This window comes from Geotrypetes seraphini, chromosome 3 (assembly GCF_902459505.1).
Source record: "Geotrypetes seraphini chromosome 3, aGeoSer1.1, whole genome shotgun sequence".
Lineage (NCBI taxonomy): Eukaryota > Metazoa > Chordata > Amphibia > Gymnophiona > Dermophiidae > Geotrypetes > Geotrypetes seraphini.
The window spans coordinates 242,846,121-242,865,508 of record NC_047086.1 but is presented as its reverse complement, the minus strand read 5'-3'; the positions used below and the strand labels follow the sequence as shown (position 1 = coordinate 242,865,508).

Below are 19,388 nucleotides of genomic sequence, written 5' to 3'. Positions count from 1 at the left end.
TATCAGTTTAGTTGCTCTTCTCTGGACTCCCTCAAGTACCGCCATGTCCTTTTTGAGGTACGGCGACCAATATTGGACACAGTACTCCAGATGCGGTCGCACCATTGCACGATACAGTGGCAGGATGACCTCCTTCGTCCTGGTCGTGATACCCTTCTTAATGATACCCAACATTTTGTTTGCTTTTCTTGAGGCTGTGGCGCACTGTGCCGACGCCTTCAAAGACGTGTCCACCATCACTCCCAGGTCTCTTTCAAGGTTACTTACCCCTAGCAGTGATCCTCCCATTTTGTAGCTGAACATCGGGTTCTTTTTCCCTACATGCATGACCTTGCATTTCCCTACATTAAAGTTCATTTGCCATTTTTTGGCCCATTTTTCTAGCGTCGTTAGGTCCCTTTGCAGATCTTCGCAGTCTTCCATGGTATCAACCCTGCGGTAGAGTTTGGTGTCATCCGCAAATTTAATAACTTCGCAATTTGTTCCTGCCTCCAGGTCATTAATAAATATATTGAACAGGAGCGGTCCCAGCACCGACCCCTGCGGAACTCCGCTCGTGACCCCATGCCAGTCCGAGTAATGGCCCTTCACTCCAACCCTCTGTTTCCTGTCCGCCAGCCAGTTTTTGATCCATCGGTGGACCTCCCCTTGCACTCCGTATCTCCACAGCTTTTTAAGCAGTCTTTCGTGCGGTACCTTGTCAAAGGCTTTTTGAAAGTCAAGGTAAATGATGTCAATGGATTCCCCTTTATCCACCTGTCTGTTTACCCCCTCAAAGAAGTACAATAAGTTTGTGAGGCATGACCTACCCTTGCAGAAGCCGTGCTGGCTCGACTTTAGCTGTCCATTGTTTTCTATGTGTTCACAGATACTGTCCTTAATCAGTGCTTCCATCATTTTTCCCGGGACCGAGGTCAAGCTCACCGGCCTGTAGTTCCCCGGGTCCCCCCTTGAACCCTTCTTGAAGATGGGTGTGACATTCGCAATTTTCCAATCCTCCGGGATCTCTCCAGTTTTTAAGGATAGGTTACATATTTGGCGAAGTGGCTCTGCTATTACGTTCCTTAGTTCCTTGAGTACCCTTGGGTGAATGCCGTCCGGACCTGGCGATTTGTCGCTCTTTAGTCTGTCTATCTGCCTGAGGACATCCTCTTGGCTTACCTCTAGTTGGACCAGCTTTTCATCCTGATCCCCATTTACAATGTCCTCCGGTTCCGGAATATTGGATGTGTCCTCCTTCGTGAAGACTGACGTGAAGAACTTATTTAACCTGTCTGCTATCTCTTTTTCCTCTTTTACCACTCCTTTTTTGTCTCCATCATCCAATGGCCCCACTTCTTCCCTTGCCGGTTGCTTCCCCTTCACATATCTGAAGAACGATTTGAAGTTTGTTGTTTCCCCCGCCAGTCTCTCCTCATATTCCCTTTTAGCTTTTTTAACTACACGGTGACACTCCCTTTGGTGTTCTTTGTGTTCCATTTGGTTGTCCATTGTTTGGTCCTTTTTCCATTTTTTGAACGATGCTTTCTTGTCACTTATCGCCTTTTTTACTGCAGTTGTTATCCACGCTGGGTTTTTTTGTTCGGTTTTTTTTTGCACCCCTTCCTGAATCTGGGGATGTACAGGTTCTGTGCCTCTTGCACCGTGCCCTTGAGTAGGGACCAGGCTTTTTCTACAGACTCCATCTTCCTTTCGCTACCGTTGAGTTTCTTTCCCACCAATTTCCTCATGCCATCATAATTCCCTTTTTTGAAGTTGAGTGCTGTCGCTGTGGATCTTTTCACCTTTGATGGTCCAATTTCCAGCTTGCACTGGATCATGTTGTGATCGCTGTTTCCTAGCCTATTTAACAATTTCCCAAAAGAATATGCGACGATTAAAATTAGTGCAAAATGCAGCGGTCAAACTGATTTTCAGGCTGAAGAAGTTTGATCATGTGACACCTTACTACTGACAGCTGCATTGGCTGCTGATGGAGGCACACGTAAATTTAAGTTCGCCTGTTTCTGCTATAAAGTACTATATGGTCTAGCCCCTAAATACATAACTGACCTTTTCTCCTTCTCAGCCAACAGACATAAGAGAAGCTCACAATTGAACTTCGTTTCCCTCCAGTTAGAGGATGTAAACTCAGAAGACACCACCAATACCTTCTCTCACACCAAGCAGCATTATGGGGTAAAGATCTAGAACAATTACTTACGCCTACTACGTACTTATGGGAAATTCAGGAAATGCCTAAAAACATATCTATTCCTGAAATATCTAGGCAGCTATCCCATACTACTCTTTCTCCTCAGTAACTAATCCCTTGAACTGTTATCTCTAGCTTCCACCCTGTTAAGTTCAATCAATTTGTACCATCTTTTAATCTTTGTAAACCGCATAGAACTTCACGGTCCTGTGGTATATAAACTATTGTTATTGTTACAATATTTGATATTTTCTACATGGCATTGCCTACAATCTGCACTTTTAGAACACTGAAAAAAATGTTTATGCTTTTTAATTGTCTCATTAACTTTCTTCACTCATATATGTTTATAAAATTAACTTCTTTTCATAAAGTTTGTCTGCTAATTTTTAATTTCTCTGTCTTGTTAATGCCTTCATTATATTAACTCAAAAAATACCTATGAACCTATATGAACGCGGGAAACATGAGTCGTTTGATTTAAGGGGGAATTCCTTGATAAAGCCCTTATGGGCAAAACATAGGTCTATGTCGGAGTGCCTACCCCCACCAGCGTAGATAAAGATGAGCAACTGTTTATAAACTATCTAAATATTAAGTATAAAATAATGAAAATATTTAAAGTATTGAGACCAATGACGATTTTGGGTGCCCGAATTCTGTATGTTTAAAAGTTTATATACATACAGGTGGTACCGCTGAGGTCTATAAGATTCATAAAGACTCTAGTGTTATTTTTTTGAGTTGGATGGATTGTGAGTCTTAAAACAACTAATCAAGAATAGAGCTGATGTTTGGTTTCATTATATTAAAACATATGGTGTATTCTCATTATTGACTTTAAAAAAACGATCTGCGAGAGCCTTTGGCTATATTTCATATGATGCTTGCTCCAAAATTTTTATATACATTTCAGATGCTGCCTTTACTTTTGAAGGGCAGAGATGAAAAGCAGCTCTACTGTATGCTTTAAAATATTCTGTGGAATGATAAACGGGCACATATTGCCATGTCTTATTTTCAGACTCCTAGGTCTCATGGTGATCTGGGATTGCTAAACATGAGATATTTTACAATGGCATGTGGCCGGTTTTGTTCAACAATTTTTCATTAACAGCGTTAGAAACCATTTTGCTCCCACAGGTCTATTTTAGCCACTTTTTACATACTACTGGGTGGCCACTTCCTCAAACAAAATGTGACTATGCTGTTTGTTTTATTATCCATTATGTTCAATGTGGAGATGGATCTGCCAGAGGCACCATTTCTTGGCAGCAGTAACACCTTTTTTGTCTATCAGATATAATCCGGCTTGTCCTTCTGGTTTGGATTCAAAAACTTCTCAAAGCTAATTAGTAGATTTAAAACAAACTATAGAAAATATTTCTTCACGCAACGTATAATTAAACTCTGGAATTCATTGCTGGAGAATGTGGCGAAATCAGTTAGCTTAGTGGAGTTTAAAAAAAAACTTGGATAATTTCCTAAAAGAGAAGTCCATAGACTATTATTGAGATGGCTTGGGGAAATCCGCGGCTTATTCCTAGGATAAACAGCATAAAATCTGTTTCACTACTTGGAATTTAGCTAGGTACTTGGGACTTGTGTTGGCCACTGTTGGAAACAGGATACTGGGCATTGATGGACATTCGGTCTGTCCCAGTATTGCAATTCTTATGTTCTTAGGAGTAAGGTATTTGTTTCCTAACTCAGGTGCTGACCGAAGAGGGCAAATTAAAACCATTTGTAGACTTGCAAACAGAATTTCACTTACCACCTTTAGATCATTTTGTATTTACAACTGAGACATTACGTTCGCCGTCTGGAATGGCAGCACTTCTGTGAAGATGTGCAGGAAACCCTTTCTGAAGCATACATTCTTGGTTCTCAGAGGCCAGTACCGTTATCCTTTCATCACAGATTTTTCCTAGACACCAAGCCAGACATTGACTATGCTAGATTGACTCCTCAGTTGAATACAGACTTGGGCATGGCTTTGAAGGAGACCACATTATGTGCCAGTTTACAAGCGATTTCTCATGTTACATCTAATATGATTTTATGGGAACTCAATTATAAATTTGTTCTGAACCTTATAGAGCTGGTAAGCAAGGCTCAAGAAAGCAGCCGTGTGGCCAAAGTGTGCTCAAAGGGATGCTATTCTGTCACCTTTTGGGGCTCCTTTTACTAAGCTGCGGTAGCGGGTGTAGCACGCGCACTAGACGCTAACGCCACCATTGAGCTGGCGTTAGTTTTTACGCATAGCACGGGGGGGCAGCTCGCGCTAAAAACACTAGCGCGCCTTAGTAAAAGGAGCCCTTGGTCTTGTCCGAGGATGCTCATTTTCCGGAAACAGATTACTGACCACATAGCTCAGCTGTGGAAGAGATGTATACCGTGTTTATGTTTATTAGTATTTATATACCGCTCTTCGTTACAACATAAGTGCGATGTACAAGTAAAAAGGAATGGAATGCCAATATTTATAGGATGGATAATGGAGAAGTGCACACCAGAATTTTTGTTTGGCCAACTGGACTGGCTCAAGCCAATTCCTAAGGGCTCTATGGGCTTTACATTATTCATTCATTCAATTTACTATACCGTTCTCCCAGGAGAGCTCAGAACGGTTTACATGCATTTATTCAGTACTCAAGCAGTTTTCCATCTCTGTCCTGGCGGGCTCACAATCTATCTAACGTACCTGGGGCAATGGGGGGATTAAGTGACTTGCCCAGGGTCACAAGGAGCAGCATGGGTTTGAACCTACAACCCCAGGGTGCTGAGGCTGTAGCTTTAATCACTGCGCCACACTCTCCCCTTATGTGCCACCTTAATGGCTAAAAAACAATATTGTTATTGTGGCGTTCTATTGACCTACCTACATTGCAGCTGTGGCAGCAACAAATGATTCTTTTGCTACAAATGCAGCAAATGGACATTTCTGATCTTAATTTGCAAGGAGGTATCCAATTTCAGAAATATTGGGAGTGTTTTGGGCACACATTAACTTCTATAGCAGGGGTGTCCAATCTGCGACCCAAGGGCCACATACAGCCCCGTGAAGTATTTTGTGCGGCCCCGGTCAAGGGCGATACAGTGTTTTCCTCTGCTGCCCCCGGGTGTTTACCGTCTTGCCGGCTCCCTCCTCTGTCTTGCTGCAGCGTTTGCGCGGCCCCAGAAACATTTTTTCTGCCAATGCGGACCAGGGAAGCCAAAAGGTTGGACACCTTTGTTCTATAGCTTGGAGTAGAGTTTTGAATCTGCCATTTTGAGTTAGAGAGTACACAGTATTGTGATGTCTGTTGAGGGAACAGGGTGGGTGGGAGTTGTTTTTATTATCATTTTGTCATGTCCTTTATTGTGTATTATGACTTACTAGTCTTATAGCCCGTTACATTAACGGGTGCTAGAATCTATGTGTGTGTGTCTGTCTTTATTTCTTTCTCTCTCTCTCTCCTTAGCCGCTTTCTGTATTTCTGTCTTTCTTTCTGTCTTTTTCCTCGGTTGTTCACCCATTCCCCCTTCCTTTTACCTTCCACCACCACCCCTTCACTGCTCCCCTTATCCAGCAGCAGCCCTTCTCCCTTTTTTTAATCTCACCCCTGTCCAGCAGCACCTCTTTCCTGTCCCCCCTGTCCAGCAGTAGGCCTCCCTTCCTTTTTCTTCACCCCCCCGTCTCTTCCCCTGTCCATCAGCACCTCTTTCCTGCTCCCCCGTCCAGCAGTAGGCCTCCCTTCCTTTTTCTCCCCCCCTGTCCAGCAGCACCCCTTACCTCGCGTCTGCCCTCCGCCGACCGCAGCCTGCAGCCGCCGACAGCCGGTGCGGCCTGCAGACGCCAAGAGCCGCCGCGGCCGACAGCCTCCCCGTCGCCTGAAGCCGAAAAAACCCTAAGCCGCGCATGCGCACTCCTACCTGCGGGGACCTACAGCGCACGGAAAATGGGAGCACGCAGGTAAGAGTGTGCATGCGCAGCTTAGGGTTTTATTATATTAGATAATTTATTGGAACCTTAATAAAAAGATTTTTTTTTTTTTTTTTAATTCTTTATTCATTTTCAAACTTACAATAAGTGTGACATATGTTCAAACAAATTAACAATAAATACATCGCTTAATAATCATCATTGGTACAACAAAACATAAACTCTTATCTAATAAAAAGATTTAAAGACAAAAAAGTGATCCGTGACATGACAACTGTATGACTTCACATTTTTATCTTGATTATTTCATTTTTAGACCAATTTTCCTTTAGACAAATTGTCTCTTTGAGAGATTTATAATTAGACCATAAGATGAACTGTCAATAAACCAGTTGTACCTAACCCACGCCAACATTCAGACAGATTGGTTGATCAAGTATGGCATGTTTAACAACATTTAGGGCTCCTTTTACGAAGCCGCGTTAGCGGTTTAACGCGCGTAATAGCACGTGCTAATTTGCCGGCCGCGCTAGCCGCTACCGCCTCCTCTTGAGCAGGTGGTAGTTTTTCGGCTAGTGTGGGGATTAGCGCGTGCTAATAAAGCACGCAATAAAGCCGCTAATGCGGCTTCGTAAAAGGAGCGCTTAGTTTGGCGTATGCTACTGACATCATATATAATCTTCAAAAGTGTCCTGGAAAACAGAGTACAGTTTATAAGCATAAGTATTCCTTCAGAAATCACATGTGGAGCTTAGAGCTCACTTCCTTTAGAAAGAGCATAAAATGAGAACAAAAAGGACTTGGCTAATTCTTTAAACTGAGCTGTTTAAAAGTTGTTTAGCTGTACTTACAGGGTTGGTACCACACACAATTGAGATCTGTTTCTATAATATACCCGCTAGCATATTGTTAGTCATAACATTTCCTAATCAATTTGCAAAGAACACTTTTCCAGTTGTGTAATTCATATGTGCTGGCAGCCTTAAAGCTGTGGCTGTAGGCGATCATATTTAAAATTACAGTATGCAAGAATATAAATGCATGTCTGTGAATGTGGTGACCGTCTGAGTAAATCCTGAACCCACAGTTGGAGGAGGAGGAGGAAAATATCATGGCTACTGATTTAGATAAGTTAAGTTTTAAATGGTTGTTACAGTCCATTCTCATTATTCACGCATTCGCGATATACAAATTAGTCTATTTGTGGTTGCATCAATTGCAACCAAATTCCCATTCGCACCGCTGTATTCGCATATTCACAAACTGGCACTTCAAAAAAAAAAAAGCTTTTTCGTTTTCACTTTCACATCACGGTTAGGCTTTGCTTTCAGATATAGCCCCTAAGCATTTAGAGAATGAATTACAGGTACTTCATGCAGTAATCTAGCCTTATTTTCTCATAGGATCCACTGTTCACTTTCCATGGTTATGATGAGGCACAATGTGAACTTCTGGAACCTAACCTCTATTTTCCCATAGACTCCACATTTCATTCATGTGCAATTCTCGAACATTTTTGCAAACCATATATAATAATACCACAAATAATAAGAACAGGCTGTAGTAACCAATCAGCGACAGTCTAGTTTGCTAGAAACTAGGCTGTAGTCAGAGAAAGAGGAGGAGTTGAAAGGAAAATAAATTTGTATATCAGCTTATATGAAAAAGGTGATTGGAGAAGAGTCAGAGGATCCAAGAAAATACTAAATTAAGTTGGTCCTAAAATAGAGCTCTGAGAAACACTGGATAGTAAAGGTCAGGGTAGGGGTGGGGGTGAGGGGCAGAAAGAGTTAGTGAGACAAACTATATAAGAACAATCAATAAGATAAAGAGTGGAACCACTGAAAGGCATAATCAATAATATACAAACCCCTGAGGTGGGAGAGTGATAACGGAATAGTCTACCAGGTCAAATGTGACTGATATGTCCAAGGAGAAGAGAACATCTAATCTAACGTAGTTGATGAGAACCAGAATGATGGGTGTGGAAACCAGTTTGATAAGGAAGGGGAGCATGAGTTTCTTCCAGATAGATAGTTATCCAATTTTGGATCTTTGAGAAGGGGGTGAAGAAAAAGTAGCAGAGGAGAGACTAGAGGAGAGACTAGAGGTGCCTGTGGAAAGGAAGGAGAGGTTGAAAATGTTTCTGGAGAAGAAAAGCTAGAACATAAGAATAGCCTTACTGGGTCAGACCAATGGTCCATCAAGCCCAGTAGCCCATTCTCACGGTGCCCAATCCAGGTCACTAGTACCTGGCCAAAACCCAAGGAGTAGCAATATTCCATGCTACCAATACAGGGCAAGCAGTGGCTTCCCCCATGTCTTTCTCAATAACAGACTATGGACTTTTCTGCTCTTACCACAACGTGTTCCAGAGCGTAACTATTCTCTGAGTGAAAAAAAAATTTCCTCCTATTGGTTTTAAAAGTACTTCCCTGTAACGTCATCAAGTGTCCCCTAGTCTTTGTAATTTTTGACAAAGTGAAAAATTGATCCACTTGTACCCATTCTACTCCACTCAGGATTTGAATTGAGAAGAAAGTTGGAGGGAGGATATAGTTTTCTGAAGGGGATCCATAGTTAGGTGATTAAATGAGGTAAGGGAGGCATTCGGAATAGTCAAGGTGGGTAGGGTAGAACTAGGGAACTAGTGGGAGCAGCTGGACGAGCAGGCAAGGAATGTTGAAGCCGGGCAATCTTGTTGTGAAACCAAAGAGCAAAATCATCTGCTGTTAATAAGGAAGAAGTCATTGTAGCTGGGGGGCTAGTGAAATACTTAAGTAAGCTATAAAGTAAGGAGATACTCTGATTATTCTGCTGAAGATGATTAGTGAAATACATTTTTTTGCTTTTTTAATGCTTTAGGTGTAGTGATGGGAAGCATTCCTAAATGCAGCAAGAGCAATTGCAGAGGGAAACTTACGCGAGAGGCATTCTGTTCTAAAAAGTTAACTATGAAAAAATAAAAGGCCAGAGTGAAGTCAGGGCTGAGATTAAGGTTTCTTAGCAGAGGAAGGATGCAGTGGAGCAGATTGTCAAGAGCTGAGCGCAGTGTTGTATTCCATACTGAAACCTGATAGTCTATGAGCAAGGAAGGGAAATCAGCTAGTGCCAGGGTGGAGTTGGGTCAGCGTTATGATTTTCCTGGAAAGAGGCGATATTCCGTCCACTAACCAGATAAATAAGGCAGATAAAGTTAGGAAAGCTAAAAGCTATCTGCCAAACTAATCGGGCACTGGTCTGAATATCAGTTGATGCCTGGTTAACTTCCAGATGCACACAATGACCTGGATATTCAAAGCTGGAACCTGAATATTGCCCATTATTCAATATCTGGGCATAATTCAGCCCACAGGTGTCAGGGTTCATAGTCTAAAGCACGCAAGGACAAAGGCGCGCCGACAACCGAGCGCAGACAACTGAGCGCAGGATTTCATCGCGCCAAAGAAAAACCGTATTTTAAAGGGCTCCGACGGGGGGGGGGGGTTGGTGGGGAACCCCCCCTCACTTTACTTAATAGAGATCGCGCTGGCGTTGGGGGAGGTTTGGGGGGTTGTAACCCCCCTCATTATACTGGAAACTTAACTTTTTCCATGTTTTTTAGGGCATGAGGCAGCGTGATCCTATTAAGTAGAGTGGGGGGGTTCCCCACCAACACCCCCTGTTGGAGCCCTTTAAAATACGGGTTTTCTTCGGCGCGATTAAGCCCTGAGCTCAGTTGTCCGCGCTTGGTTGTTGGCGCGCCTTTGTCCTCGCACGCTTTTGACCCGTCATCAGGTGTCAGTGGCTAATAAACTGCTGACCATTGTAGCTCAATTGTTGCCCCCTTACTTCCTTTCACCATGTGGTGGGAGAGTGCTGATTTTATTCACAACATCATTCCCCTCTTTCATGAGGGTGAATTTGAAGAAAATCATATTTCTAAGACAAACATCTATCAGGTCAGTATTCAGTGAGTCTATTTGGGTAGGAATAATTACTACTTGGATAAGTCCTGCTAATCAAGTCATACCTTAATTTTCAGTAGCATGGACCTGGGTAGTGACATATATAATCCGGACAGACTTCCTTGGCACCATACAGGTAGGGCTGGGGCAGAATTGGATATTTACCTAGTTAGGTGCAAATTCAATAAAGTTTACCTCAGTTGAATGCTGCACATAAACATAGGGGAAAGGGAATGGGGACTTGTATACCGCCTGTCACTTTGGCATTTCAAAGCTGACATTCAAAGCGGTGGGCACTGGAAGATTAAGTAACTTGCCCAGGCAGGGCCGCCATCAGAAATTTATGGGCCCCTTACTGAGCAATCCTATTGGGTCCCCCCACGCACCCCTTCCCCCCCACTTTTGTCTGGGGGGGTGCTATCAGGAAATCGGCAGGGGACAAAAAAAAGTATGACAGCAGAGTTTATTGTTTATTGTTGTGCACAGCAGAAGCATAATACAGGAATTTGTGCTATGGTGGCCTAGGACCAATGTTCCCTCTAAGGATTGATGAGGTGTGTGCAAAAAAAAAATATGCATGAGCGATAAGTTACATACTCCACAAATTTATGAGCAGGCGCGGAGGACGCATTTTTAAACAAATGTAGTTTATCCTTGTACTCCTTATGTAATTTTAATCATCTATGGATATGTTTGTATGTTTATTGTTCAAATGGTTTTATTTATTTCCCAAAATTTATTTTTGTTATACGCATTGAAAATATTTGATATTGCGTTTAAATCAAAATCTCAATAAACTTGAAACTTGAAACGAGTGCCTGTGAGATTGTGGGAGGGTTAAATACTCAAAGCTTAGAAGAATAACAATTTACTTAAAGTTTTTGCTACGCCAGCTTTCTGGTATCTTTACATACAGTGGCGTACCTAGCATATGTAACACCTGGGGCCCATCATTTTTTGGCACCCCCCCCCCCCCATCTGTAAGAAAAATATGATTTTTAGTAACAAGCCACACGTCAAACATGAGTACCTAGGAAAAGGCAGCATCTTACATATTGCAGTGAGCAGTACATCAATACACCCATTGTAAAACTAAACAAGCCAGACCAGCACAGATCAATCCTACACCGTCAATCCTAACAGAAAACCATGTCTTTCGAACACACAGAACACAGAAAACACCTTCGCCTAGTATGGAATATGTCATCACAAACTAACCCCTCACCCTTTTACAAAACTGTAGTGTGGATTTTAGCCACAGTGGTAACAGCCCTGACGCTCATAGAATTCTGAGCATCAGAGCTGCTACCACCACGGCTGGCACTAAAAAACGCTACACAGTTTTGTAAAAGGGGGGATAAAATAGAAATACACAGCTTCAACGTTCTAGCTCAGAAGTGCCCAAACTTTTTGGGCTTGCGAGCTACTTTAAAATGACCAAGTCAAAATGATCTACCAACAATAAAATTAAAAAACACAAAGCACACTATACGCTGAGAAAATGTTAATTATCATTCCTATTCTGGGTTTTTTTCAAAGAGGTCAAGGCAGATGACTCTATGCATTGTCACCTCAGTAACAACCATACATAAATAGACAAATATACCCCCCATCCTTTTTATTAAACCACAATAGCAGTTTTTAGCGCAGGGAACTGCGCTAAATGCCCAGCGCTGCTCTCGACGCTCATAGGCTCCCTGCACTAAAAAACACTATTGCGATTTAGTAAAAGGGGGCCATAGTGCAAAATATAGATAGCATATATAAATTCAGACACATTTTGATCACTAAATTTAAAATAAAATCATTTTTCCTACCTTGTCTGGTGATTTCATGAGTCTCTGGTTGCACTTTCATCTTCTGACTGTGCATCCAATCTTTCTTCCCTTTCAGCCTGTATGCTTCCTCTCCTCCAGACCTCATTCCCTCCCCTAACTTTTTCTTCCTCTCTCTTTGCCCTTTCTTTCTTTTTTTTCCTCTTGATGCCCCCTTTCTTTTTTTCTGTTTCCCTTCTGTCTCCCTGCCTGCCCCCTTTCTTTCTCCCTACCCTCCACAAAGCCACTGCTGCCACCATCGGGGGAAACAGGCCCCAAAGCCACCGCCGCAACCATCGGGGGAAACAGGCCCCAAAGCCACCACCGCGGCTGCCCCAAGCTCTCTCTGCTTCCCACCAGGCCGACCAGCATTCCCCCGACGTCAATTCTGCCGTCGGAGAGGAAGTTCCGCCCAGCCAGGCAGCGATTGGCTGGCCCGAACTTCCTCTCCGACTGCAGCCTTAGGGCGGGTGCACAGCCGGGGCTGACCGTCCCCCCCCCCCTTGGTAGGACACTGAAGACGTGACAGCGGCTCCTCTGACGAATCCCCACCTGCGTCGGAAGTCCGATGCAGTCGGGGATCTTGAGAGGAGCCGCCGCTGCATCTTTTAACTTTAAAATACAGGCCGCCGCTTCCTTTCACCTCCTCCCGCCTTCGAGTGAGCGACAGAGGAAAGCGTATGAGCGACACCACTGAAAATAGTGAGCGATCGCTCATGCGCTCATCTTATAGGGAACACTGCCTAGGACCCTGGGGGAGCCCGGGCCCCCTGTCAGCTCTGGGCCCCTGAATGCAGGACTGGTAGTACTGCCCTGATGGCGGCCCTGTGCCCAGGGTCACAAGGGCAGCATTGGGATTTGATCTCACAACCTCTTGGTGCAGAGGCAGCAGCAGATAAAGACTAAATGGCTCATCTAGTCTGCCCTGCCACAGCATCCACTATTCCCTCCTCTCACTAAGAGATCCCACATGCCTGTCCCAGGCTTTCTTGAATTCAGACACAGTCTTTGTTTCCACCACCTCTACTGGGAGACTATTTCATGCATCTACCGTCCTTTTGGTAAAAATGTGTTTCCTTAGATTATTAGTGAGCCTATCACCTCTTAACCTCATTCTGTGCCCTCTCACTCTGGAGTCTCCTCTCAATTGAAAGAGACTCACATCATGTGTATTTATGCCACATAGGTATTTAAACATCTCTATCATATTTCCCCTCTCCTGCATTACTATTGTGATAAAACTTTGTAAAACATATACCAATATTTCTGTGCAGTCCATGCTGGGCTCTACAGGAAGCCAGAAACAAAGTTTGTTGGGGTGGGGGGGGGGAAGTTGTCTTTTTGGAGTATATATAGACTTGAATGTTTTAGCAGTCTTTCAAATCCCTTCAAAAAAAAGAATGTAATATGTACTACAGGTACTCTGATATCTGAGCCTGATGTTCTTGTATTGTTTTATTCTAGGACATTAACAGGTGTATTCTTGAAAACTACCCAGAATGTTCCAACCCCAGGCTATTCTACATCATACCATATTTTTGTGGACAACACCCTAAATGCAGGTGAATATAACCATCTGTCTGCAACAGTGTCTGAATGTTTAGTTTTCCTTTCAGTTTGAAGAGATAGTGGTCAGATCCTTGTAAGAAGCTGTTTTTCAGTTGAACGAGTTCGGGACATAGTCATGTTATTTTTAACACTTTCTGCAGTAGAAAATAATTGTTCAGAAATGGATGAGGAAAGAAGAGGCATAAGTTTTTTATTCAGCACTTCAGAAGAAGTAACTGCTTCATAGGCCCTATGAAGAAAAATTGGCCATTATCTGTACAGAAGGTTCATTAATACAATGGTGACAGCTCTCAGCCTCCATTCATTTTTTAGGGGTGGAATTGGTGTTAAAACTATGTGATTGGGGAGCCAGCCCACGGTTCATTGCCATACAGAGCACCTACTTTTGACTCTCAGGTCACTCTTCTATTTCCTTCGGCAGCCAAGACTGAGCAGAGCTCAATTTAAAATGCCAGCATCTATAGGCATGGCTGATGAGTGGTGAGGAAAGGATAGATAAATAGTCTCCAACACGTGGCTCCTATTGTGACTCTCAAACAGTTGACTGAAATGCTCTTCAAATCCTGGAAATTGGTTAATTTCAATCTTGCACAAAAAAAGGAAGGGGGACAGGAATTCTGCACAAAATAGCAAAGAATAAACAAAGCAAAAGTGACCAAAACATAATGTCCAAAGGAATTATTGCTGGATTATTACATTAGTATTCCAGGAATTTTTCTGTGTGTTATTCCTTTGTATTTATATCAATTGATAAAGCCGCATTGCACATTTACACCTCAGATTTTGGTGGACCCCTGATGCAGGCAGATTCACCAAAATATGGTCCATGTCAAGTCCTTTTGAGTTTAATGTACATGTTTTACATCTAATAAAAATGTTTGCCATGTCAGTATCAACATAGCTGGAAATTGTGTTTTGGTCACCTCTGCTTTGTTCTTTAATTTTAATCTTATCCATTGATATAGTGACTGCAAACGGTCTCTTAAGTGTGTTACTCAGGTGTCTCATCAATGGAATTTTCTACTGTTGATAATCTAAAATAAAATGAGTTTTAAAATACATCCTTGAAGTGTTATAGAATCAGTCTGAAGAAGAGGTCAAGGCTCCGCCCCCCCGATCCCGCAGGAGGACAAATTGATTAAAACAGACACAGCGCCAGCACTCGCCATTTTCCAGCAAGACCGGGCCGGCGTGGGAGCCCTGCTCCGCCCCCCCCGATCCCGCAGGAGGACAAATTGATTAAAACAGACACAGCGCCAGCACTCGCCATTTTCCAGCAAGACCGGGCCGGCGTGGGAGCCCTGCTCCGCCCCCCCGATCCCGCAGGAGGACAAATTGATTAAAACAGACACAGCGCCAGCACTCGCCATTTTCCAGCAAGACCGGGCCGGCGTGGGAGCCCTGCTCCGCCCCCCCGATCCCGCAGGAGGACAAATTGATTAAAACAGACACAGCGCCAGCACTCGCCATTTTCCAGCAAGACCGGGCCGGCGTGGGAGCCCTGCTCCGCCCCCCCGATCCCGCAGGAGGACAAATTGATTAAAACAGACACAGCGCCAACGGCGCGCCGCCGTTCGGCGTGCCGACGAAGGCGCACGACAAAGGCGCATGCGCCTTAGTGAGCGCCTTCGTGGAGCACCTGAGAGGAGCACCAGCGGACCTTGGAACCGGGAAAACCAACGCCCCAGAGTCCACTCCACCGGACCTCCTGCCGACTTCCATTATAAGGTAAGGAGCGAAAGATCCCCGCTCCTCCCCCTCCTCCAACCAGGACTCTAAGAGAGAACCACTCCCGCTACCTAACACTCCGAACACTCCGAAGCAGACATCAAACATGAAGCTCTCACTGCATACACACAAACTAGCCACCCTTCTGATAATCCTCCTCATCTCTAGCTGGAAAACAACAGCAAACAACTTACCCACCACAACCTCAACCGCCAGTACAACCAACTTCCAAATTCCCAACAGAAGAATACTCACACCAAGAAACCCGAATCACCACACCAGCACTCAACACCCCATCACGGTCACCTGGAGAAGAAGATCAACACCTCCGAAAACAAAATCTCAACCAACTCCCACAACACTCATATACCCGGAAACAACTTACATTCCCCAGACTGACACGACCTCCCTTACATGTGCCTATGTTAACATCAGATCTCTAGGACCCAAAACAGAAAACATAAAAAATTGGATAAAAACAGAAAAACTTGACTGCCTATTCCTCACTGAAACCTGGTTAACCTCAGACACAGACCCTAAAATAAAAGAAGTATGCCCGCCAGGATACAAAATAACAGTAACCTGCAGAGAGAAAAAAAGAGGAGGAGGACTAGCAATAATAATCAAGAACTCCCTAACTCTAAACATACTTGAGAAAACATCCACTCCACAAATGGATTTCCTAGCGTGTCAACTCACAAACCCAACACTAAAAAACTCTCTAAACTGCTTGCTCTGCTACATAACACCAGGAAACTGGACCACAGTGAGACCTGAATTTGAAAACTTCATCTACCAAAACTCACTAACAGCTGAATATAACCTCATCCTAGGAGACCTAAACCTACACCTAGAAGACACAACCTCCACACCAGCAAATAACTGTCTATCCTTCCTCAATGCCTTATCCTTCCAGATCCTAAACCCACAAACCACTCATGAAAAAGGTCACCAACTGGACATTGCTGCATTCATGTCTCACCAACCATCCAATCCAGCAATCCAAACTCCTAACGGAACATGGTCCCCATCCCTATGGTCAGACCACTACATTTATAACTTTAACATCAATTGGACCAAGACCAAACACACACCTCAATCAAAAAAAACCACATATACCTCACGCAAACATATCGACCCAACCATTTTCTGGTCAAATGTAGACGAAACTATCCAAGACTGCGACCCAAAAAACTTCATCTCCCACTGGAAAAATGTATCCACCAATATCCTTGATGAGCTGGCACCCCTACAAACCAAAACCAGAACCAGCAGGAAATCAGACCAATGGTTTGATAATGAATTACTCCAACTCAAAAGACAGTGTAGAAGATTAGAAAGAAAATGGAGAAAAAAGAACCAAGATCAAACAAAAACCGACTGGAAAAAAATCAACAAACAATACAAAAATCTACTAAAAGATAAGAGGAAAAGCTACTATACTAATCTCATAGGCACGGAAACCCAAGATTCCAAAAAAATATTCCAAATCCTGAAAGAATTAACAGACACCAAACCATACACTACCACCACGAACACACCTCCACCATCACCCACCCTCTTAGCAGAACACTTCAAGAACAAAATCACCAACACCAGAGCCACACTCATCCTTAACCCATCCCATCAAAATCCAATCACAATCCACCCTACAGGAAAAGAGGCAATCGCAGCAGACAGAATTTGGACTCAATTCCCTAACATACAATGGTCAGAATTCAACAAATTCTACAAAAAATACAGCCATGCCTCCTGTGACCTCAACCACTGCCCCTCATATCTCCTTACCACCTCTAGTGTAAAATTCCGCACCATAACTCTACAATGGATCCAATTCACGCTCACAGAAGGCACATTCCCTGCTGACCTCAGCGAAATTGTCATCACCCCAATCCAAAAAGACCCAAAAGCAACACAAAACCTCCCATCCAACTTTAGACCTATAGCCTCAATTCCGCTATATGTCAAAATTATAGAAGGCCTAGTAGCCAAACTCCTCACCAATTACATAGAGGACCACAACCTACTCCACCCCATGCAATCAGGCTTCAGAACAAACTTCAGCACAGAGACACTACTAGGCTCCCTTATGGATACAGTCAGACAACAACTTAGTACAGGGAAAAAAATGCTACTCATACAACTGGACCTATCGGCGGCATTCGACCTAGTAGACCACAACATCCTTCTACAGATCCTAGACGCAATAGGCATCTCAGATAAAGTATACTCCTGGTTTGAAGGATTCCTAAAACTCAGAACCTACAGTGTAAAATCAAACAAAGAAAAGTCAGAATCCTGGTCAAACCCCTGCGGCGTACCACAAGGATCTCCACTATCCCCTACCCTCTTCAATCTCTACACTGCTTCTCTAGGAACGCATCTGGACAATCTAGGCATAACCTCCTATAGTTATGCGGATGACATCACCATCCTCATCCCATACGATCATTCGAAACCTACCATGACTGACAAACTTCACCAAACACTTGAAGCAGTCACAACCTGGATGAAAAATCACAAACTTAAACTCAACCAAGACAAAACCAAATTCATCCTCCTAGAAAATGACAAGATCCAAACCACAACCAACCTAGACATAAACACAACCAAATATCCCATCCAAACCACCATAAAACTACTAGGCATGACCATAGACAGATGCTGCACTATGCAACCGCAAATAAATAAAACAATTCAAAAATCATTCGCAATCATGAGAAACCTGAGACAAGTCCGAAAATTCTTTGAAAGAACACAATTCCAACTTATAGTACAATCCCTAATACTAGGTATATTGGACTACTGCAACATACTCTTCCTTCCATGTCCTGCAACTACGATAAAACAACTCCAAACAATCCAAAATACAGCTTTGAGACTCATCTACTCATTGAAAAAACATGACCACATCACTGAAGCCTTCATCAACTCACACTGGCTCCCAATCCAAGAAAGAATCCAATTCAAATTCTACTGCATATTATTTAAAACCCTACACGGAGACAGCCCATCATACCTGAACAATCGCCTCATCCAAGCACCCAGTACCAGACACAGAAAAACGCACTCCCCATTCATACCCCCCCCAATCAAGGAAGTAAAAAGAACAAAACTACACGACGGCCTCCTAGCCACTCAAGCAGCAAGACTGGACAACCAGATCTCCAACCTTCTGATGACCACCCCAGACTATAGGACGTTCAGAAAAGAAATAAAAACCACACTTTTCAAGAAATTCCTGAAACAGCAATAACAACACGACCTCTAAATGCTCTTAAGATCTACAACTTACCTCTCTAGCTAATCATTGTAATTCTGTCTTTTTTTTTTAAATTAACCTTTTGTAATCCGCCTTGAACCGCAAGGTAATGGCGGAATAGAAATCCCTAATGTAATGTAATGTAATGTAATGTAATGTTTACAAAATTAGTAGTATGTTTTTAGTTTGAAATCTTTTGGTAGCCCTCAAAGCTTTCTCATATTCACGCTGCTACCCTTTACAAGTTCTTGAATGGTTCCGTTCCTATTTTACGGATCGCTCCTCCACTGTGATCTTCAATAACTCTGCTTCTAAGACTTATTTAAACAACTTCGGCATTCCTCAAGGATCTATATTCTCCCCTCTACTTTTCAATATCTATCTGGCTCCCCTTTTGACACTGTGCCAATCAATAGGTTTCATAGCATACATGTAGGCAGATGATATCCAAATCATCCATCCAATCGATCCTTCCAACAGCAATGACATTAATACCATAAACCTGAAGTTAAATAACATCAAAATTGGCTAAGTGAAAATATGCTATCCCTTAGTATCCCTAAAACAAACTGCGTTCTATTTCCGTGGAAAGATAGCATCCATCTAGCATCTCCTATTTGCATCGATAGCACCAATCGTCTCACTAAATTCGGTTAAAATTCAGGGAGTGATTATCAATAATAAACTGAATTATCATAAACTCAGAATGATTAGGTCTTTAGCAAGTATACTGGAACCACCGTCTCTAAACATACTGATCCATTCACTTGTAATATAAATTGCAACTCCCTATACAAAGGAATACCGCAGAAAGAAATCAGACATCTCCAGCTAATTTAAAACACTGCTATTAAGGTCATCATTAATTTGAAAAAATATTACCATGTCACCCCACTTTTAAAGAAAGTCCATTGGCTACTGATTCCATATAGAATATTATATAAAATTG

General features: G+C 43.0%; 1 protein-coding gene across 1 annotated transcript in view; it reads left to right on the top strand.

Annotated features, from left to right (window-relative positions):
- UST (uronyl 2-sulfotransferase) overlaps positions 1–19,388 on the top strand; it is a 468,768-nt gene that overhangs the window by 395,167 nt on the left and 54,213 nt on the right. Inside the window, exon 6 of the mRNA XM_033939040.1 lies at positions 13,345–13,442. Within this exon, the coding sequence (XP_033794931.1) occupies positions 13,345–13,442 (98 nt within the window). The remainder of the gene's footprint in view (positions 1–13,344; positions 13,443–19,388) is intronic.